At 35.9% G+C, this 21,727-nt stretch overlaps 3 protein-coding genes across 4 annotated transcripts; 1 reads left to right on the forward strand and 2 right to left on the reverse strand.

Annotated features, from left to right (window-relative positions):
• Positions 1-50: 50 nt before the first annotated feature.
• LOC124407158 lies at positions 51-6,932 on the reverse strand. The gene is made up of 7 exons (XM_046883013.1): positions 2,078-6,932; positions 1,885-2,004; positions 1,570-1,821; positions 1,366-1,516; positions 852-922; positions 687-773; positions 51-521 (listed from the first exon to the last, which is right to left on the reverse strand). The coding sequence occupies exons 1-7, from the start codon at positions 6,185-6,187 to the stop codon at positions 246-248; spliced, it is 5,067 nt and encodes a 1,688-aa protein (XP_046738969.1). The 5' UTR covers positions 6,188-6,932; the 3' UTR covers positions 51-245.
• Positions 6,933-7,137: 205 nt separating this feature from the next.
• LOC124407162 (glucose-6-phosphate isomerase) lies at positions 7,138-11,659 on the forward strand. Its single transcript, XM_046883018.1, has 11 exons — positions 7,138-7,382; positions 7,644-7,737; positions 8,365-8,556; positions 8,657-8,737; positions 8,875-9,090; positions 9,184-9,423; positions 9,531-9,711; positions 9,814-9,932; positions 10,185-10,413; positions 10,498-10,564; positions 10,844-11,659. Exons 1-11 carry the CDS (start codon positions 7,252-7,254, stop codon positions 10,965-10,967), a joined length of 1,674 nt encoding a protein of 557 aa, XP_046738974.1. The 5' UTR covers positions 7,138-7,251; the 3' UTR covers positions 10,968-11,659.
• Positions 11,165-18,930, reverse strand: LOC124407159 (xanthine dehydrogenase). Of its 2 annotated transcripts, XM_046883014.1 has the most exons (24): positions 18,824-18,930; positions 18,661-18,718; positions 18,371-18,467; positions 18,006-18,241; positions 17,508-17,821; positions 17,206-17,344; positions 16,959-17,126; positions 16,697-16,773; positions 16,422-16,628; positions 16,092-16,276; positions 15,883-15,996; positions 15,653-15,794; positions 15,248-15,544; positions 15,000-15,122; positions 14,572-14,927; positions 14,319-14,493; positions 13,835-14,026; positions 13,558-13,703; positions 13,244-13,421; positions 13,045-13,173; positions 12,699-12,941; positions 12,357-12,611; positions 12,100-12,267; positions 11,165-12,027 (listed from the first exon to the last, which is right to left on the reverse strand). In XM_046883014.1, exons 1-24 carry the CDS (start codon positions 18,914-18,916, stop codon positions 11,983-11,985), a joined length of 4,137 nt encoding a protein of 1,378 aa, XP_046738970.1. In that variant the 5' UTR covers positions 18,917-18,930; the 3' UTR covers positions 11,165-11,982. The 2 variants fall into 2 exon arrangements, with proteins under 2 accessions (XP_046738970.1, XP_046738971.1); XM_046883015.1 differs by lacking the exons at positions 16,959-17,126; positions 17,206-17,344 and having other exon boundaries at positions 16,697-16,765; positions 17,511-17,821.
• Between the last annotated feature and the right edge of the window lie 2,797 nt (positions 18,931-21,727).

Here is a 21,727-nt window from a genome sequence, read left to right on the forward strand (position 1 = left end):
AAGCATAACAAAAGAAGAAAAAGCAATTTAAGCCTTTCAGCAACAGCTTATGAATGAATTTCATATGTTTTATTTCGTGTTTGAAAGTATTCACTTTAATCGCAAGTAATTGCTACATTGTTTGATATAATTTACATGATTTCGTATTAATTGTTAATATACGCAAACTTTGACGCTATTTGGCACGTCCCCGCGTTGTCTTAAAAAAATTAAAGAAAACAAACATGTTCCGACCAAATATCTTCCTAAGGCAGCATTTTTGCAGCTTGCTCTAGTCTGCGACGTTCTGAAACTGGCATGCCACAGTATTTTTCTAAATCCGCGAGTCGAACGTCGGTGGAATCTAATCGTGATAAATATATCAGAGCAGCTTCCAATTGAACATCTTTCGTCAATAGTCCTTCGCCTATGTAACAAGCTAGGAGTTGCAGATGCGGCCCAATAGCTGATCGATAACGTGTTGCTAAAGATTGCAAAAGATCCACACTAGCTTTTGTCAGTGGCTTGCCCACTTCTTCTGCCTGCGTATTCAAACAAAATCCATTTATTTCATTTTAAGCTATACTCCAATTTGCCAGTATAAATAAAGCATGAAAGTTGTGAGGTTGATTAATCTTATGTGAAACGTCCAATAAATGCGAGAGCACTCATGATTTACTGACAGTATATTTCAATTTCAAGCTTACCTCTGCCTCAGCATATTTATAAATGGTGTAGAATATACGACGGCGCTGTTTTTCCATCATTGCAGTATCCTCGTCATCTTCGTTGCCCTGTGAGAATTTCGACTACGGGTATTAAGAAATTAATTTGTTTAACACATTTTTAACTTAAAATCTGATGCTACGTACTTTATCTTTTCCAAATAGGGTAACAAAAGACACGTATCCCTCTTCAACCTTTTCCAAAATTTTCAGGTAGGCTGTAAACAATGTTTCTCATGTCCTTAGATCGTAATCAAGTATCAAGTTACACAAATTCCTATGATGAGAATTAAGTACAACCCAAGAGCTGAGAAATTTATTCTCAATTAATTTCTTTCAAAATGTTCTTGGAAAAATATAATTTTTATATAGCAAATGATGTATTTATTTCATTAGCTTATCTAGTAAATATATAATATGTTGTCAGAATGGAATAGTTCAAAGCTACTGACTACGTTACTTGAATGTCTAATTACTATAATTCCTACTTTGCTGTTATGCAACAGATAGTTATTTCATGGAAAATATACCTCATATATCATCAATATCATCTTTCCTAAATATCTTTTAATGTGAGAAGTATCAAATTAACTTGTATATAATGATTTAGAAATGTGATATTGACATCTTATATTTAGGGTTACAATAAAGTAATAAAAACCATCCAGTTTGACGGCGTTAGTTATCCTTTTATTGACAATCGACTCCACCAGTTGCAGGAAATATCGCATCACTTTCGGCTTCGCTTTCATTGCAAGTAGGTAGAGCAGCGTGCCTTGAGTTGTTGCAATATGTGGGACCCAAATGCGTGCCTTCAATATGTATAAATCAAATGCGTTCTCTAGAAACAAAAATTATAGCTTACCTCCGTAAGGGCTGCTTTAAATCGATTTCGTACTTCGTCATCCCTAATTGCAGCAGTAGCTTCATCAACGCTAAATCCAAGAGCTAATAGAAAATCAAGAGGCGTATCATGGTCAGAGAAATTGAATATCTCCTCCTGCTCTGATGTTGTGTCACTTGGGGCTCTTGTACACAAGTACTCGTCCCCGGCCAGGGTTAACCCATCTGCTCGAAAACCTCTGCGAAAGCATCGTCCAATTTCCTCTGGGGTTACCTACATTTGATCCATCAGGCTTCAGACTCACTTATAATTAGTACTCCCTTTTTTATGTCTTACGATTCCAGCAATATCCGGAGATTCCCAAATGCTCTGACCGGCGGTGTTCTTCTCTTCATTTTCTACCACTTGTACTTTACGAACAAGTTTAGGTTCCGAGCCAGATCGATTATATTTACCCTTCAACATACATTACAGAATTTTTATTGTACATGTGCACGCTGTTCAACGAATATAACAGATTGTCACCAACTTTTTTCCTATCTTCGTCCAATGTGTCCATTTCAGCTCGATTTTTTCTTCGAAATATTTTGAACAATTTACTAGATACTTTTTTCTTTTTTTCATCCTGTTTATTCTCGCTAATTTCAACAGGAGGTTCATCATCTTCATAAACTGAGGAATCGGTTTTCTTCAAATATGATTCAGTGGTATTACTGCATGGAAGACAGGGTGCGTACCCTCTAGGCATCATTAGCCACTCAGGTGGTGGTTGAGCGTGTATGTTATTTGACATTGTAAAATTCGTTTCACCACGTGGTAGGTGATTATGTACATTTGACATTGGTGGGAACCATGGAATAGGAACCATATCCGGAGGTGGAGGCTCATTGCCATTCCTTCTGACAGTCGGTTGCCAATCTCTGTCAGGAAGTGGAAGCTTCGAGGCCGGCGGTGGTTGCTGATAATTTTGCCAGTACTGCATCATGTATGGAGCAAATGGACAACAAAAGGGATGAGGTGGCGGTAGAGCTGAGGGAGGTGCAGGTGCAGCCGTATGCAGAGTATTGGGTGCAGTAAGTTGTCTTTGATTTATTGGATATGCAGGTGATAACTGCAAATGGGTCTCGGTGTCTTTGTGTGAAGTTGAAACATGATTGTTCGGTTGAATGTGCAAATGATCATGATTTTCCTCAGGACTAGCCGCTGTTTGATTTCTTTTGGAATAATTTGTCTGGATCGGTTTGGCGTAAGTTTTTATGGCAGAATTTGTTCGAAGCAAAGCAGCACTTTCTTGGGGATTTAAAACAGTATCTGACTTCCAATAATCAGTATCAGTCGTTGACGACAACATTGTAGACTGTGAGGGTGCAGAGTTTTCGAAAAACGAAGGGGGTGGTTTTGGTAGCTGGTCAAGAGGAATATGGATGGTTTTTTCACTCTTGCATGATTTGACCTTTCTGAATATATTGAATTTATACTTCTTTGTACCGCATCTCTTCGAGTCATTTGTTGCACAAACGAACCTTCTGGTTGTCTGAGATTCATTATCGGTGCTATTAGCAGTTGATTTATTATTTGTCCATAGCTCATATACTTTGTTTGAATCATCTAAGTTTTCATTTTTTGTTTTTAATCGCTTCGAACATTTAATTCTCTTGTATCCTGGGTTCGTTTCTAGAACGATTTTTTTTTTCACTGGGTGGAGTCTTGGATTGCCAGAGACTGTATCAATATCACTGATACTCGATTTCACTAGTACAGCACCCTTATTGTGGACTAGCACAGATTTTAAATCTGTTGTGCTCCTTAATGTTTTGCAAGATTCTGTAATCTCTTCATGCTTTACATCTTGTAGTGATGTGATGATTCTATGCTGAGCTGGTGCTGTAAGTATATCTGTGAAACTGTCTTGTCTTTCTGCTTTATCTAGATCCAGGAAACGCTTACTGGCAATGTATTCTAAACTTCTATGTGCCACATTATCTGGCTCCTTCAGCACTATAACTTTATCCTTGCCAATTTTGTCATCTCTCGCAGAATTTAGCTGCTCACTAGATTCTTCATCCTCTGATAACTCATCTCTTGAATCTGAACTATTCTCTATTAAATATTTCCCAATTCGCATCTCAGCATTATCTACGTCCTTCTCCTCGAGCTCTTGATTATTAAATTGGAAAATCCTATTTCTATTCACTTCTTCCGTCTGATAAGCAGTAATTTCACATGGTAAATACACGTCCATACAATTGGTAAATGCAGACAAATATTTATTTGTATCATATGGAGTGTATTTTGCTTCAGTATCCCGCTTCTTGAGTTTTTCTAGACATAAATTTGGGTGCCTTTCAATATTTTCTCGAATTTCATTGTATTTTGTATTGACAGGATCATCCATATGCAAGGGATCGGAGGTACTTTCAAACCCTCCATCTTTAACATTGTGGTACAGAATAGTTTGAGTGTTGTGAAATTTTCTTTCTGTAGTATGTTCAATTTGTTGCTGCTCACCCGAGTTGATTTTGGCTTGATCGGAGGGATCAAAATATCTCGTGCTCAAATCGTTGTGATATGATTTATAGCCACTGCTTTCTCCTCCGCTGGATTCAGTATTTTTTGCTGTTGTATTGTTACTCCTTCCGCTTGGAGATGTTTTCTCCGAGCCATGACAAACAACACTGACACTGGATCTATCATTAACTATTCTTATTCGGCTGGTTTTAGGGGTGTTTTCATCGATGATTATTTTGACTTTTTCTCGCTCTGGATCACCTTTCTTCTCATGTTCCTGATACTTTTTCTCGTTCGATACCATTCTTTCAATGTAACGTGCCATATTGCAACACATATTTTTCTGTTTATGATTGAAACGTCTGTGCTTTGTCGAATATTTATATCCATTCATTTTCAAATTCGACGCTATCTCGTCTGAGAAGTTACTTGATGGTTTCTTCAAATATGTTGTGATTTTACTAGGATTCAAAGTCTCATAGCTCTCCATATTACTCAAATTGTCCGATGACTGCTTGACAATATTTGATAAGCTTGCTATTTCAACATTCACCATGCTGTTGCTGCTCCGGGAGTTTTTGTGAACACCTTTAGTTCTTTCATCGCTACAATTAGCCAGACCATCTTTCGATTGATGTTCGGAAACTAAAAATTTGGTAGTATTATTATTCAATCCTTGAAAATCATCAATTCCAGATGCTGGATGTATTAAGGTTTTCATTAGATTATATTTTGCATCATCGTTAACACTGCTTTTATCTTTTTCTGGTTGGGTTAATTTTATATCTGCATTAATAGTATGATTTCTATAGTCTTGTTGTTTGTTAGGTCCTTTATGATCTGGCTGATCAGAATAGCATTCAAAATTTATTGAATTGGCGTTATACACTGTTTTGTCTTCAGAAATAGATGAGAATTTGTTGGCAACTAACAATTTTTTCAGTCTATCACAATCACAGTTCGATGCTTCCATCGAATTCGCTATCGATTGAATCTCTGTTTTTTTTAAAACATCTTTCTCGCAGCATATTCTCACACCCTTGCTCGGCTGGATAATATTACGATTGGAATCAATACAATGTTTTGTACAATTCAAGTTGGTCGGATCACTTGTTCTACTTTTTGGCTCATGCTTTTGCTGTTCTTCAGTTGCAGAATTAACATTATTAGATTCAATCTTATAGGAGGAAAGGTTTTTATCCACATGTATAGACTTCTTATGACTGAAAATTCTTGTTCGAGCTGCTCCATGGTTCTCATTGTTTGCGCTGATACCATCATGGTTGTCACAAGCATTGTTTGTTTGTAAAGTCTTTTTGATTTCAACAATTTTTTGATGATTTTTTTTCTTAGCTTCGTAACTCTTTTTCAAGTTTTCTACATTGTTTTTAATTCGTTGTTTATCTAATTCGATTTTTTCCTGCATGGTGGCTTTGGCTGAGATTTTTTTCGAGAAATGGACATCTTGCTTCTTGTTAACTTTTTTCAGAATCTTCTCAGTGCCATGAGCTAATATTCCCTCTTTTCCCTTTTGCCTTTTGCCTCTAGGTACTTGCTGTGGATTGATACGCGGATCTGAGGACAAAACAGTTTTATAAGACACTTCCTTTGCATTAGGTGACTTCGTTTCCCCGTTTATTCTGTATGAAGTTTTTTGACAGTCATTTGATTCATTCTTGAGAATTTCTTTATAACCTGTTGATTTAGACTGTTTTTTACGTATAGTTTTCACCTCTGATTTATCCTTTGAAATTGAAATCTTGGAATTTTTTTCCTCCTGCTTATCAGAAACTTTATGTCTTGGTTTTTCTATAGATTTAGGCACGACTTCGTTGAAGTGCTCTGGCCAACGCTTGTAGGTTTGATCCTTTATCAGATTTTCATGAATATGAGGACATTTTTTTATCAAATTTTTAGGTATTTGTTTTGTTGTTGCTGTTGACACATCAGTATTACTTTTATCATGTGTTCCATAACCCAGTTGTGACCCTTCAGCAGCTATTGAAAAATGTAGATTTTCTTGGGCGTGTAAATTATGGTGAATTGGTTGTTCTTTACGTACAGCAAAGCTGCAAGTTTTAGCATTCGTTGTATCGTTATTAGCATGCAAGTTTTTTTCATTCTTGTTCATAGTAGTTAATGGAACCTGTTCGCAGCTTTTGTAGTCGACGTTAATATCAAATGTAACACCTTCCTGGTCAATGTAATGGATCTTTATGCGCGATATGGCAATATCTTGATCCGCTGTATCGGTGGGACAGAGTGTGCGAGCCGTGCTCCCAGTTCTTTTACTAAACAATGTGATTTGCTATGTATTGGTGAATCTTTACTGTCACCGGCTATACTTAGAAATAAACAAGGTCGCTGGTTCTTTGAAAATGTCTTGCTTCTTTCTAAGTGCTTCATTGCGTCTACCACGCTGTTCACAATTGCTGTCACAATCAAATCATCCCAAATAATCCTCTATGTACATACAAAATTGTTGAAATAAATCATGAACACAGGTGTTTTCAAATTTTGTTTACAAACTTATGTCCTGCTGGTACCAAAAGAGAATTGAAGGTAATTAAAATATATTCAAATAATATCCACATTTTACGACATAAAAAAATGAGCTGTCATTTTTAGCGACAGGGCAATAGTTTCACGAGCTCTCATTGGTTGCGTCACTTTTATGCTGATTTTTAGACTTAGCCCTGCCTTCAAGCCTCTACCAAATCAATAGCTAGTGAGAGATGACGAAATATTTCAGTTTCTTGACGTGATGTGAGTATGATTTGAAATTCAAAATCTGCGGCAGTAGAGTCAATATGAATACTGAAATTTTATGAGGAACATAGCATTATCGATATAAAAATACTCTACGAGTTGAGAAGTATATTTTTACTCTCAGAATTCAATTTTAACTGAAATTATCTTTATAATAAGCGAGTTTCGGTTATTAACATGATCGTAAAACACACACAGATGGTCTGTTGATCCTGACCGGCGGAAAAGTCCCGTGCGCGTGCGTAACGTGACGCAACACCTGACCAATCCTGATAGGCATAGGTGAAGGTCAGGTCAGGCTACACGTAAAGCGTGGACAAGAGCCGAAGAGTTCAGAAGAGTTCGAAGAGAGCATCCGAGTGGACTGGTCGTTGGTAGCGCATCAGAGGTCGAACCAAGTGCAGTGACATTTTGTTTGGTTATAAAATGGAACCCAAACTAAATTTGAGGGAAGAACCTACGTGGTTACAATTACAGCAGTTGTACGACAGCCAGGGGAGCAAAATCAATATATACGAATTATTCAAAGCTGATCCTGGTCGATTTGAAGAATACAGGTGTGTAGTGTCACGTATTCTATATTTGACCTTGCGGCGACCTTCATTCTGAGCATTGAGCTCAGCGTTTTTTAATTCAGTTTCAATTAGTTTTTTTCACGGACATTGACTTGAGATTAATTGATTCTTTCACGTATCACGTAATTTTGTTGGTTATACGTGGAGATTGAATATCGCATTGTTGAACTGGTGATTTTTATAATTCTATCCAGGTTCACTGTGCACTTCTTTACACTGTTTTACACATATTAATAATTTCAGTCTCCAAATCCAAACACCTGAGGATGGACCGATTTTACTCGACTATTCCAAAAATCGTATTAATGACGAAGTTCTTTCACTACTCTTTCAACTGGTATGTATCCCCAAACACAAAGTGGCGATGAAATTTGGGCATATTTGAAAATTACATCAAACATCTTTTGTAGCTTAATAATGTGAGAGATGTTGAAAGATTTTGCCTGACATTAAAGATTTGCTTTTTCAAAGTACCTCTTATCTGCTCTCATATAAGAAAAGGCACTTTGTTTATCAATTCGTATTATATATGGCCTGAATTTGAGCAGGACTAATATTATACTCATATTTTATGAAATATGTCTTGTCGCTATAAAAATTTATTACTCATCATGGTGTTATCAACATTATACTATGACTTGTTTTGAACCATATGCATTTAATTTTTTGTGATAAAGTGTCCGGGTCATGTGATATTACGTATAGAATTCATCATCATCATTAATGACATCAGATACGAAATTGAAAAACTTTAATGTCCATTAATGTAATCATATGTGAAATTTTGTTGTATCATTCAGATAATCTTATTGATAAGAAATGAGCAACACATTGATATTCATTGAAAATTACAAAGATTACATCATGACGACATCGTACAAAGGAAATCTTATATCACTGTTTCGATTTTCGTGTATCTTAATCAATGCTAACCTTGTTGGAAATTTTTGTTGATATAAAATAGGCCCGTGCCCGTAAGATAGAAGCAGCAAGAAATGCCATGTTTTCTGGACAAAAGATCAACTTTACAGAAAATCGAGCAGTTTTGCACATTGCCCTACGAAATAGATTAAATACTCCAATTCTTGTCGATGGCAAAGATGTGATGCCAGATGTGAACGGGGTTTTAAATCACATGAAAGAGTTTACTGAACAGGTGAGAAATTATTTTTTCAGGCACACATACTGGCTCGCATTTGAATTCATTGTAGAATAAGAAAATTTGTTACAATTCGTTTTTTTCCCTATCGTTGCAGGTCATTACCAAAAAATGGACTGGATATACAGGAAAACCCATTGAAGATGTTGTAAACATTGGAATTGGAGGTTCTGACCTGGTAAAACTGATACAATAATATTCATTAGCATTGTAATATATGTGTATTATCTAAAGAAAAAAGACAAACACTAAAATATGAAGTGTCAAACCAATAAGTGTTAGTATCGATTGAAATAATTAATAAATATTACTTAGGGTCCCTTGATGGTGACTGAAGCTCTGAAGCCGTATCATATTGGCCCCAGAGTTCACTTTGTGAGCAATATAGATGGAACCCACATCGCAGAAACTCTGAAGAAGATTAATCCTGAGACCAGTTTATTCATAATTGCATCAAAAACTTTTACGACACAAGAAACCATAACCAACGCGACATCGGCTAAGCTTTGGATTTTGGAACATTTAAAGAGTGTAAGTCAGAATTCTTGGGTTCCATGAGATTGCTACAATATCTAATAAAGTATCGTTAATTATCATTTAATAACAATTTTTCTTTCCGTACAGGAGGCAGCTGTGGCTTCACACTTTGTAGCTCTGTCCACAAACACACAAAAAGTTAAAGAGTTCGGCATTGATGAAAAGAATATGTTTGGATTCTGGGACTGGGTTGGAGGTCGCTATTCACTATGGTCTGCTATTGGTCTTTCCATATCACTAGCTATAGGCTTTGAAAACTTTGAAAAGCTTTTGAGTGGCGCTCACTTCATGGATCAACATTTTTACTCAGCTCCATTAGAAAAAAATGTAAGAAGTGGAAACATAATAATACATCAAAAGCTAGTGTTTCAACTAATATTAACACCTTCGCTACTTTACCTCGCCTGTCTAATCTGCGAAATTTCATATTCCAGGCACCAGTAATTCTTGCACTGCTCGGCGTTTGGTATCACAACTTCTATGGGGCAGAAACTCATGCGCTACTACCATACGATCAGTATCTGCATAGATTTGCTACGTACTTCCAACAAGGTGACATGGAAAGTAATGGAAAGTATGTCACTCGAGCTGGTAAAACAGTAGATTACACTACAGGTAAAAATATTTTTTGACACGTGCATATTATTATGATCAGATGTGTGTTATCAGTCAGAATGACAATATGTTCTGAATATACGTTAATTTCATTCTGTTAAGGCCCGATTGTATGGGGAGAACCTGGAACAAATGGACAGCATGCATTTTATCAACTAATTCATCAGGGTACACGGCTCGTACCAGCAGATTTTATAGCTCCTGCTATCTCACATAACAAGGTGAATCATTGGAAATGTTTCTTACAATTAGAATAATGTAAAGGCTTCTGTATAATGTTGTACGTTCAATTGTTGCAAAATCTTACTGAAGTAAACGTGTGGATTTGCAAATGAACTTATTAAGAAACATGTACTTCATCAGTGGAACAAGTGTAGGCAATCAATTGATGAACATCTGTTGCAATCTCTAATACCTAGTTTAAACAATATATGTCTTGAGTAAATAATGAATTAAATTTTTCTGTATTTCAGGTCCAAGGAACTACACATCACAAACTTTTGCTAGCTAATTTCTTAGCTCAAACTGAAGCGTTAATGAAGGGCAAGACCGAGTCTGAGGCGAAAGAAGAACTGCAAAAGGCTGGTTTGAGTCCAGGGGAATTGAGCGCCATACTGCCGCACAAAGTATTCCAAGGAAACCGACCTACAAACAGCATTGTGGTTAAGGGAGTTACTCCCTTTACTTTGGGAGCACTCATCGGTTAGTTCAATAATAGCATATAATTGATTATTCAATTTTGAACACCGAGATGTATAATCATTCAATCTTATTGATATATTTCAGCAATGTACGAACATAAAGTCTTCGTACAAGGAGTCATTTGGGACATTAATTCATATGATCAGTGGGGGTGAGTAGAATTGTTTTTGATTTAATTATTTTTGAACTATTTTTGTTTCGAAATAAAATCACATGCCTAATATTAAATATGTGAGATAGATCAATTTTAAGAAAATCACAAAAAAGAGTGATTCGGTATGGCTAGGAAGGAGTCTAATTTGATTTAACTTTGTTATTGTGCATTATCTTTTTGATGACAAACTACAAACATAATATAAAATTGTTGTAAATTTAACAAATCAGATAAAGAATTTGTATACATTTTTTTAAAATTCTGTTTTGTATACAGTGTGGAATTGGGAAAGCAGTTGGCTAAAGCTATAGAGCCCGAGCTTAAAAACAACGACACGATTACCAGCCATGATTCGTCAACAAATGGGTTGATTGCGTTCATTAAAGCTCATAGCTTTTAAGCATTTAATTGATTGTGTAGTGTGGAGTTGGGTAAACAGCTAGCACTGAAAATCCTACCAATGCTGTATCATAATGGTGCTGTCCAGACCGAAGATTCGTCTACGAATGGCCTAATTAATTTCATCAAGATGCAGACCTGCATGTGTGCGTCCACCACCTGTGATACAGTGGAATCGGAACCCAAATCGCTTTTTTGACCATTTACGGTTCATTTTCATGTGAGTCAGCCTATTGTGAAATATATCTTCGCATTATGTACTTGAAATTCCTCTATGTATGCTCAGTAAATTCAAATATGCATATTAGATTGTTGAATGTTAGCGATAGTTATGGATGTCTACTTTCTCATTTTCATTCGTTTTCTGTTAATATCTAGCTAATAACCCATGACCCGTCATCAACCAAATTAGAAAGTCTGGAACTAATCACTTAAACTATTATTGATTAAATTAATACATGTACATGTGAAAAAATGTATACTACTTCGTTTATTATACATAAATATTATATACTTTGTTATACGCATAATTTATAATTTTTTTACATCAAATTGATATCCTTGTATCATTCCCAGTGGAAAAACAAATATAATACATTGATTTTTAAGATTGATATTAGATATCGGTCATGTATGTAACATCATAACGTTATTCTTAGTAACTATCTTTAATAGAAAAACAGAACTCTAACTCATAAAACTCGTGAATTTTTTCTATTATTCAATACCTTATTCGTACTGCTGTCATAGTACAAATACCAACCAGTCCTTGTTAGCGCATTTATGTTTCTAAGGATGTTTTTCCTTTGATATGTAACACTTGGTAACATTTACATACATTATTTCACACAAAGTTGCAAAATAAAATTTTATCTCTTGAAAAAGTTCTATGCAAAGTGTAGAAATCTACAAAAATGGATTTATACTTGAAGAAGCTTCATGAAAATTTATTCACTAGCATACTTGATGAAATTCAAAAGTGACAATCACATGAGTATTATGGTGCAATTCTTCATTTAGGGTGGAACGTTCCATGGGTTACTTTTGTCGAGATTCTCTAGCTGTAGGTACATAAAATGAGAATAATTTTCGTTAAATCGTGTACCTTTATGTTACACCATACGAGTTCTTACCTTCTGTGTTAGATGATCAATGCATGCTGTACGGATACGAGCCGCGGTAGCTGGAGAGTCAAATCTAAAGTAACCTGTAACATTAGCATCTTGCCGTGCACTTTCTATTGCATTTTTAATAGCAAAGAAAACCGAAGATGCAAGGAACAACGGGGGTTCACCAACAGCCTAAAATTTAAAGAACAGAGTTTCTGCTAAAAGTAGCTCTTTGATGAATCACCCACATGCAAAATGTTTCTATTTTTATTATGTCGCACCTTTGAAGAATAAACCGCTCTAGGATTTGGAGCCCCTTTCAGAAGAGAAACATTGAATTCTATAGGAATGTCTGTAAAGCCAGGTATTTTGTAGGCTCCAGGACCGCGGCTGTATAGTGTTCCAGTTGGTGAATAGATCAACTCTTCCAGAGTAAACAATCCATACCCCTGGATGAACCCACCTTCAACTTGGCCAACATCTATGGCAGGGTTTAAACTCTCACCTAAATCCATTACGATATCTGTCCGCAAAATCTGAAAGATTTTTCTATTAGCAAACTTACACGTAATTAGTTAATACAATAAATTGTTTTACGTCTAGCGTCAAACAAGGGCAAGCACCTGATGGTCTCCCGTTAGGCAATCAATTTCAACTTCACTACATGCTGTTCCATACGTAAAGTAATTGAATGGGTTGCCCGAATTAGTTTCAAAAGAGTATCCAACATCCGGAGTGGCATAAAATCCAGTCGCTGAGAGACTGATTCTTTGCATATAAGCTGTACTTATCCAGTCTTCCCAGGTACCTTCTGGGTTCGCACTCATAATGGGTTTTAATCGGTCGACAATTTGTTGGCATGCATTCTAAAATGTGGCCAGAAACGTACGGAATATTATTTATAATCGACTACTTAGCAGTAACTTTCCATGACTCTACTATGGATTACCAATCGGTTATTGTATTTACCATGACAGCCATTCCATTGAGATCAGATCCTGCACTGGCTGCAGTAGCAGATGTATTTGGCACTTTATCAGTCGACGTTTCTGCTATATGTATTTTTTCTGGATTTACTTTGAGTACTCTGCTTGCAACCTAAAAGTAAATTCCAATTGAAGAATCTACGAATACAAAAATGTAGTTCCGTCTTGTTCTTGAAACGTACTTGGATCATTTTGGTATGCAAACCCTGTCCCATCTCGGTACCACCATGGCTCATTAATACAGAGCCATCTGTATAGACATGAACCAATGCGCCACCCTGATTAAGGAATGCAGCTGTAAAGGCAATCCCAAATTTTGTTGGCACTACCGCAATCCCTCTTTTTTTATACCTGTTTTGTCTTTATACGGAAAATTTGCATGACATTAAAGTATTCAATTTATTGTGATACTAGCTACTACGAATGTTTGGCAGTGTGTTACTTGATGGTGCCACTATGTAGGATATAGATGATGGACTAAAAACCAATTTCTTACTTGTTATAATTTCCAACTGCAGCAGCTCTACTCGTGTAATCAGAAGTCTCAAGGCATTGGTGCCAGCATCGCTGAATTGTGCAATGATTGAGTTGTTGATTATAGTGTGTCAAATTTCCTTCTTCGTACAGATTCAACTCAGATACCTGTTGTGAAAAGTTAGCAATTATCCATGATAATTTTCTAGACATGAACTAATCTCGATAAATCGTATGAAGTATGCAAAAAGTAATTCAATCAAGCAGAGTGCTATCAATAAGAATGCTACGAAAATTACCTTTACGGTATCCATTTTGAGGAAATCAGCTACCTGTCGTATCATGTTCTCCGCTACGAACATACCTTGCGGACCTCCAAAGCCTCGAAAAGCCGTATTGGATGGTAAATTGGTTTTGCACATGTAACCATATAGATCTACTGATGGGATTTTATAGGCATTCTCGAAATGGAACAGTGCACGTTCAAGTATCTATATATCATGAGTATTGTTATTACATCATAGATATTACCATATACAGAAAACAAGTGAAATGAAAGCAAATTTAACCTTTAGAGGACGGGGAATTTTTCAGTTCAAATAGAGTATCGATTTTCTCTAAAATTGTCTTAAATGTTCACTCAACTTCTCAAGACAATTATCTGACTTGGCAGGTGGTCTCTATAGGGACCACCCCCGTCCTCTAAAGGTTAATGATTATATAACGGACCATTTTATGCTGGTAGTTTGCATCTACTTGATTTTACTTCAATTTTCAACTTACGGATGATGATAAATCGGCTGAATATCCTGCATTATTGTAAATGTATACTTGTGCAACTTTTATTAATCCATCACTATTAAAACCAATTTTCCATTTATAATAAAATGGATGCCGGGTACCACTGATCATCATATCTTCATCTCTGTCAAGCATACAACGTACTGGCCTTTGCAACCTAATCAGATTTAGACATTTATCAAATCATTCTTAGTTCTATACAACGTTAATCAATCCATACTACAAAATCACAAACCTGTGTGCAGCTAGAGCAACTGGTAGCGCAACTAACATTCCACGTGACTCCTTCCCTCCAAAGCCACCACCCATGCGTTTAACACGAGTAGTTACTCTATTGATGGGGACGTGGAGAACGTGCGCTACAAGTTTTTGAATTTCCGATGGATGCTGTGATGAACAAAAAACTTCTATTTCATTCTCTTCATGAGGTACAGCAATAGAAGCATGTGTCTCCAGATAAAAATGTTCTTGTCCACCCATTCGGACTTCCCCCTCTAGAACATGGTCTACTGCTGCAAATGCTTTTGCTGGATCTCCTTTCACAATCCGTTTTGGAGTATCTGAGATGAATGACTTCTCCTTGATGGCATCCTGTTTAGTGAAAACTAGATTATATGATTCAGAATGCCGGTAGAATGACATTCAATATTTTATTGTCTTTACCTCAATTGTTACAATAATTGGACAGAGATCTTCATACTCAATTTGGACCATTCGTGCGCCTTTCTGCGCCGTCGCTTGATCAACAGCAACAATAGCACCGATCAGTTGCCCCTGACTAGTTACCTAACATTGAATAAAATGTTAATTATAGACACCCAGTAAGAATGATATGTTTGTCCTTTTTTCTTGAAACTTTTTGTGTCACTTAACCAGTTTCTGTGAATAAACATTTAATAATGTTATATTACCTTTTCTGATATGAATAATTCCTCATCATGGAAAATAGGACCAATCCATCTTCTATCATCCGGTACATCTTTTGCACTGAAAAATGCTTCAACGCCTTTAAGAGCTAGAGCTGCGGACGCATCTATTTTAATTATTTTTGCATGTGCTCGTGTAGAAATAACTAACGCGAGATATAACTCTCCAACGAATTTTGGCATGTCGTCACAGTAAATGGCTTCGCCTGTAGCTTGTTTAAGTGCACTGGCATGAATGATTGGCCTACCAACTAGATCAGTGCGTTCTTGAGTTTTGGGAGCCTGTAATCAAGTATGATGAATAGTAACAAGGTTTACTCCCATCTTGTGAGTAGATTTGAATTACTATTATATGTAAACTCAAGTCATTATTATTGGAGAGCAACATACTACTTGGAAATACTGCGAGCTCATTGGAGGTTTGTAGTGAAAACCATCAGCAGCATTGTTCAGCTCTTTGGGTAGTGAATCTACTCCAATTGAGTCCATGTTGAGGTACTTCGTTATCTGGAGAAAAGCCTTGAAGAATAAACTGAAAGCAGTATCATTTTTCACTTATGCATGTTATATTCAGGTAGGAATTGAGTGTTGTCATCGAAAGATTTTTTAATCATACGCACCTTAAAGTTAGTGCACGACGATATTGTACCATACCTCCAGGGACGTTTCCAGGTAATGGCAATTCTATCATAAGCGAATCGAACACTGAGTCTAGTAGTGGCTCATCCCATTTTCTAAAAAGTGATGTGTGTTATTCGTATTGAACATGGAGTACTTAGCAGAGGTGTGTTGTATTATTCTGTCAAATTATCCTTAATGTACCACGTACTTCCCTATCATGCTCTCACACGTTTTTCTGGCCAATGTAGTAGTCGGTGCCATGCCTCCATATGCCAAGAAAGCATTCTGAACTTCATTTGTTCCTGGGTTGAATGATACATTTATTGCAGAATTGACAATAGCAATGTCGTCGTCTCGTCGTTTTGCTTGTTTGTAGGCAACGAAATACTGATACTGAAATATTACGTTTTTCCTAAATACTTTCGTTTATTTTACTACCATTTTGATGCTTTCTTCATCATTATTTCGCAATCTCATGAATGATAACAAATGAAGCTACTGATAATCTATTCGTTAAAATAATGATGTTTCATCATACCTGTTTTGTGAAAGGTATTCCAATAGAAACTAAAACTTCATCCGGTAAAACAACATTGCGACGATAGCCAACCCAAAATGTGTGATCCATCGGAATTTCCCTTTCTCCTCGGTCTAGACTGCGCAAGGTTAATGTTACATTAGCAGCCATAAATATAGGATTTAAGTCAGATATTGGGCTACCAGTCATTATGTTTCCACCGACAGCCTGCAAAAAAGAAAATACTAATGTTTTGGGAAATTCAGTGTATAACTGAAATACTTATCCGAACTTACAGCAACATTGCGAATTTGTTTTCCAGCAAACCAATGTAACATAGCTACTATTTCGCTAAATATCCTTGTCTGAAATCCTGTAAAATAGTGCACATTATTGTAAACGAAAATAATCAATACTCATTCTGAATAACTCACGTGTTCATTAGCAAAGAAATATCGATATCATATTCAGTAAATTATAAGGTCGTCCAAATGCTTCATGCGTATGCATCATGATTACACTTTCAATAACGCGAAGTTTTTAAAATTCTCGACTCACTTGGTTTTTTGCTTATTTGATGTTTAAGAACTTCTTCTAATTCAATCAAAGTTACGCTTGCCCCCACTTTCAAGGTATTTCTTGTTTCTATTATTTGCTTCATCTCAGGAACCATCGTCGGTTGTATCAGCACAGGATACACGCAGTGCTTGAATTTGACTTCAACACCTTAAACCAAATGCATTCAAGATAATCAAGAGATGATATGAAATCTTAGTAACACTGAGTGTGAAACAAATTAACTTACCGACTTCGGAATTTCCAACAATAATTTTTGCAGTTGGATATTTTTTTTTCAAAGCTAACAATTCATCGAGTTGATTTGGTCGGTACCATGTCACATTCTTTCCTTTAAATATCAAATATTGCTTATCAAGTTCGTCCGAGATCTATTAATAGTAAAATGCCGAACATCAAATTATATGGAATTAGATACACGTAATCGTATCAGAAATAAAGGTTACAAATTAGTTATTCGAAACTAAACGTAACACAATGAATGCTTTTTTTTTATCAATTGTAAAAAATAATTACTTGCATAATTGTTCCTACCTTCAACTTTGGTGGGAATATAAGTTCTTGGGAAGGGTCATAGGGTGTGAATTCTGTCGAATTAAACAGTTTATCAGATGTAGAGGTGGGATTTGTTTTGCAACAGGCATCTCCGTTTTGACTAGTTTTTCCACACTGAGGCAGCGCATTGCTGTTTTGACAACAAGCATCTCCCATTTGGCAGGTTTTTTTGCCATTCAGCATTCCATTATTCTGCATGTTTGACAGAATTTGAGATTGTTCCCACTCTTCTGTAAAAGTCCGGAAGCCTTCTATGATCGGTCGGTATCCTGTGCACCTACACAAATTGCCTGAAATAATTACAAAACAATTTCAGTAATATTGAGCTAAATTACATCAATAATTTTGCTGATCAAGTATATGATCACTCGCACAGAAACATTATTTCTCAACTTTGTCTAGTCTGTGTAGTAACAATTTGTGTCTCAACGATGTTAGTACGGTATGAAAAGTTCCCAACATTTACCACATTACCTTGAAATGCTATCTCTAAATTTTCCATAGTAGGTTTTGGAATTGATCGCAACAAGGCATACATTGACATTATAATTCCAGGTGTGCAGAAGCCACACTGTGATCCATGAGCCTTGGCAAGACGTTCTTGAACAGGATGCAGCCTTGTTTTAACACTTCCTATCCCTTCAACTGTAGTTACTGCCATGCCATGCATGGCGCATACAGGCATTAAACATGCGTTTACCGCTAGATGACTGATAGTTTTCAATATAAGAAATATAAGGTGTATGACTCAGAGATCTGTTTAAATAAATGAGCATATAATTTGCCAATATGACGATATGCTTCACAGTTATCAATAAAACATTTCTATTAAAGGATACACAATTTTGTGTGCAGAGCTGTCGTATCTTGAGACCATCACTGTACAGGCACCGCAACCACCTTCAGCACAGCCCAGTTTTGTGCCACACAATCGTACTGTGTTTACTGTTCAGGTTTTCTTTTCAATAGTGGAATAGATTATACTGTTCAAAATCTGTGGAATATTTCTTCAGCAGTGAATATTCTTGACTCTAACTTGATTATACGAACTCATCACCACTGCTGAAAGGATTCTTTAATAACACGATTTGTTGCTAGTGTCTATGTCAGTTTTCGGAAAAAAGGATACACTTATTTCGCAGATAGTACAATAATGTCCACTCGGGATTGACGCTTTCATCCTCTATCTACAAAGTTGTGAAAGAAATAATGATGTTGTGATAAATTATTTCTAAAACTTTTGTAGCAACGTTTTTTGTAGATTGCAGTTCAAGATATCAGTTATCTCATACCTCTTTACCGTTGACAAAAAATATCAGTGTAGTGTAGACATTTCTAGTTGCAGAAAGTTTCTGAACTTTCTTTACTTTGTAGGAAGTATGCATCTTGAACTTCCTAACTGAAATAAAAATATGTATAATGATCAATCCAGTATTTTTATACATTCACAAGAGAGTCGTTTATTAAACAGATGTATTATGTACATAAGTTGCGTTTTGCTCAGGGAAATGTCGTGTCAATATTTTCCGAATGATTTCATAATCTCCAAAATCATACTGAACTGAGTATAACATAATCTCTCATAATCACTATCAAGTGTAAGTAATCATGAAATATGTCATCATGGTGTCACTTTATTTTCAGCGAAACACCCCTTGATTATGTCGTATTATAATCTCATTCAGTGATGAATTAGGTGAATGCGCGAATTCGAATTGCTGTACTATAATAGTTTGTCTATAATTAGTCTCTTCTGGTGAGGATGAAATTTTTTTGCATGGATGAATCTGGAATTCAGTGAGAAAATAAGATTCGAACAATGTCTCCTTCAGTGGTCAATCATCACTTATCGTAACACAATTTAATTGATTCGACTTTTCAACCTATGTAGCCGTGTGAAACATGGATCTAAAAGACAAATTTTATTACTTAAAATTTACTTCTTTTACGCAATAAAACACTGTTACAGTGTGCAGGCCAGTATTATTTCTATTTACATATCTATCTATATATCTATTTACATTTCTCAAAATCTAGACTGACCACATCGCTTTGGTCTCATTTCGAAAAAACGGTGTAGTCAGCCTAGGTTTAGTGACATGACATCAATATCATTGACGCACACATACACGAACTGCGTATGGAAATAACAAAGCTCGGATCCTATTACGTGGTATCAGAATACCAGTTATGTTAATTTTTTCGAAGTATTTTCAATCCGTTTTGATTAGTTGCGGCATAAACGTCATATTCCAAGACTTGCGATACTACAATCACAAAATATGAAATTTCTAAGATATCAGAGATTCGTTTTGGTATCTGCGGCTTATAGTTCACGAAGTGATACGCCACTTGTATTGAATTATACTGCAAGTGCAATTGAAATTTGAAGAAAGTCTACTGCACACGCATATGCAAGTGGTTCAATCTTGACTTTGAAGAAACTAGTTGTAATTTATTAACATGATCATTCACATGTACTTTGATCTCGGAAGGTAAATCAAGACGTGTTTAGCGCTTTTAAAATAATAACAATTCGAAAAGATATCTCGTCCGCAAAATTGCTAATATTTTTCATGCGTGCCAAAATGCATTTCAGGCTTCATTTCTCGAGAAATGATAAGAAATCTTCAAAACAACATCAAATATTTGTAAGAATTTCAAGTTCGGTACCAGAAACCATAGTTCCTCTTGCAATGTTTTTAGATAGGAATAATCTTATCTTCGTATATATAGATAATAATACTCATTACCTCGTACAACAGTGCAATGCTGCTTGGTTTGAAGTAAATCATGCAGATTTTAATGCGATGTAGGTGTAAAGAAGATGTACTCTCGAATGCGAGGAGAACATAACTCGAGATTCTATTTACATAAACATAATTGCGACGAGTGCAGTGTAAGAATCATGTTATTGAATTTTCTGGAGTTCGTCTTACTTTTATTACAAAGCGATAGCGCTAACGCGTATTAAAGTAAACCGAACACACATATAAATAATGTAATTTTTCAATTGGTACAGATATACGTCACGTTTAATATGAGAACAAACAAGTAGATTCGTGATTCGGACGCAACGAGACGCTTTATTTGATGAACGTCGGGATTTGATTTATAAATGAAGTAAAAAAAATATCTGGTAAACAGCACGTCGCAGTTTCGCAATTGGGCATCACTCGAGAATAGCGCCGTGCTTGATGTTGTTTTTTTCATGGTGGATTTTGAGCACTAAATATTAAAAACGCGTGTGTATATTCTTGTGGCATTTTTGCAAAGGTTGGCCTTTCAAATAAATGCAAATGTACTTTCAAATTTGGGAAAATTTCGGTATTTTTTACCATGATTATTGTCCATTTCTTCTGAACGTGATGGTGATTTTATTTGTTCCATTTTTTTGACACACGCACTTTTCCGAAACATTACGATCGGACTCCAGACATGTAATACTATAATTTATAGCTACATCTTGTTACTGAACAACGACAATCGTTCGGGGCATTGAAAATTTTTACATTACTATCTTCCAGTTTACATAAACTAGATGGAAGCACTTATCATCAATCCGCCAAAGGTCAATTAAATTCGCCAAACTTTAGACGTAAATGAGTAATAAAAAGCATATTAATCGGACAGACACGCGCGATCCACTTTTTCTTTATCAAATCTGGACGCGTGCGGTCAGATGTTTATGATCACTTATCGTTCCAATTAAAGTAGGTATACATTACAGATAATTATTACATCTCTTATGTGCCTTACCTGTTTAAATAACGGCGATTTTAATCGAGAAAAATTGAAAACTTTTCGATGCGTATTGCATACATAATAGTACTGTAATAGAATGCACCGCTGAACTAAGAAGATCTGAGAAAATCATGCCCAGAAAAAGCGTACGTTATCTGGACGAGTAGTGGGGTTATCAGTGTAGATGAACTTTTACGCGAGAAGCTGTTTATACTATATCCTTTTCTTAACCCCGCGGGTGATTCCAATATCTCATGAACAAAGATTCGTGATAAGCATTCGATAACAGCTGTGTGGCTGGATCATAAGATGGATACCTGGTGATCTCTTGCTAATAGCCTCAAGTTTATTGTACTCGAATATTTTCATTTACTCATTGAAAATTAGCAATAATAATTAATTAAAAAAATAATTTCACTTTCCCCGTGGGTTTTTCCCCGAAATTTATCGTC

Source organism: Diprion similis, chromosome 6 (assembly GCF_021155765.1).
Source record: "Diprion similis isolate iyDipSimi1 chromosome 6, iyDipSimi1.1, whole genome shotgun sequence".
Classification (NCBI taxonomy): domain Eukaryota; kingdom Metazoa; phylum Arthropoda; class Insecta; order Hymenoptera; family Diprionidae; genus Diprion; species Diprion similis.

What these genes read in the sequence shown, in the direction of transcription:
- LOC124407158 (XM_046883013.1), bottom strand. Translation starts at nt 6,187, where the DNA reads ATGAACAAGAATGAAAAAAACTTGCATGCTAATAACGATACAACGAAT. An exon ending in CTCCGGATATTGCTGGAATC is followed by an intron (nt 1,822 to 1,884) that starts GTAAGACATAAA and finishes GATCAAATGTAG; the next exon opens with GTAACCCCAGAGGAAATTGG. An exon ending in TAACGCCGTCAAACTGGATG is followed by an intron (nt 923 to 1,365) that starts GTTTTTATTACT and finishes CATTGTTTACAG; the next exon opens with CCTACCTGAAAATTTTGGAA.
- LOC124407162 (XM_046883018.1), top strand. Translation starts at nt 7,252, where the DNA reads ATGGAACCCAAACTAAATTTGAGGGAAGAACCTACGTGGTTACAATTA. An exon ending in TACTTTGGGAGCACTCATCG is followed by an intron (nt 10,414 to 10,497) that starts GTTAGTTCAATA and finishes GATATATTTCAG; the next exon opens with CAATGTACGAACATAAAGTC. An exon ending in AATTCATATGATCAGTGGGG is followed by an intron (nt 10,565 to 10,843) that starts GTGAGTAGAATT and finishes TTTTGTATACAG; the next exon opens with TGTGGAATTGGGAAAGCAGT.
- LOC124407159 (XM_046883014.1), bottom strand. Translation starts at nt 18,916, where the DNA reads ATGCATACTTCCTACAAAGTAAAGAAAGTTCAGAAACTTTCTGCAACT. An exon ending in TGCATACCAAAATGATCCAA is followed by an intron (nt 13,174 to 13,243) that starts GTACGTTTCAAG and finishes ATTTACTTTTAG; the next exon opens with GTTGCAAGCAGAGTACTCAA. An exon ending in GCCTAACGGGAGACCATCAG is followed by an intron (nt 12,612 to 12,698) that starts GTGCTTGCCCTT and finishes AAAATCTTTCAG; the next exon opens with ATTTTGCGGACAGATATCGT.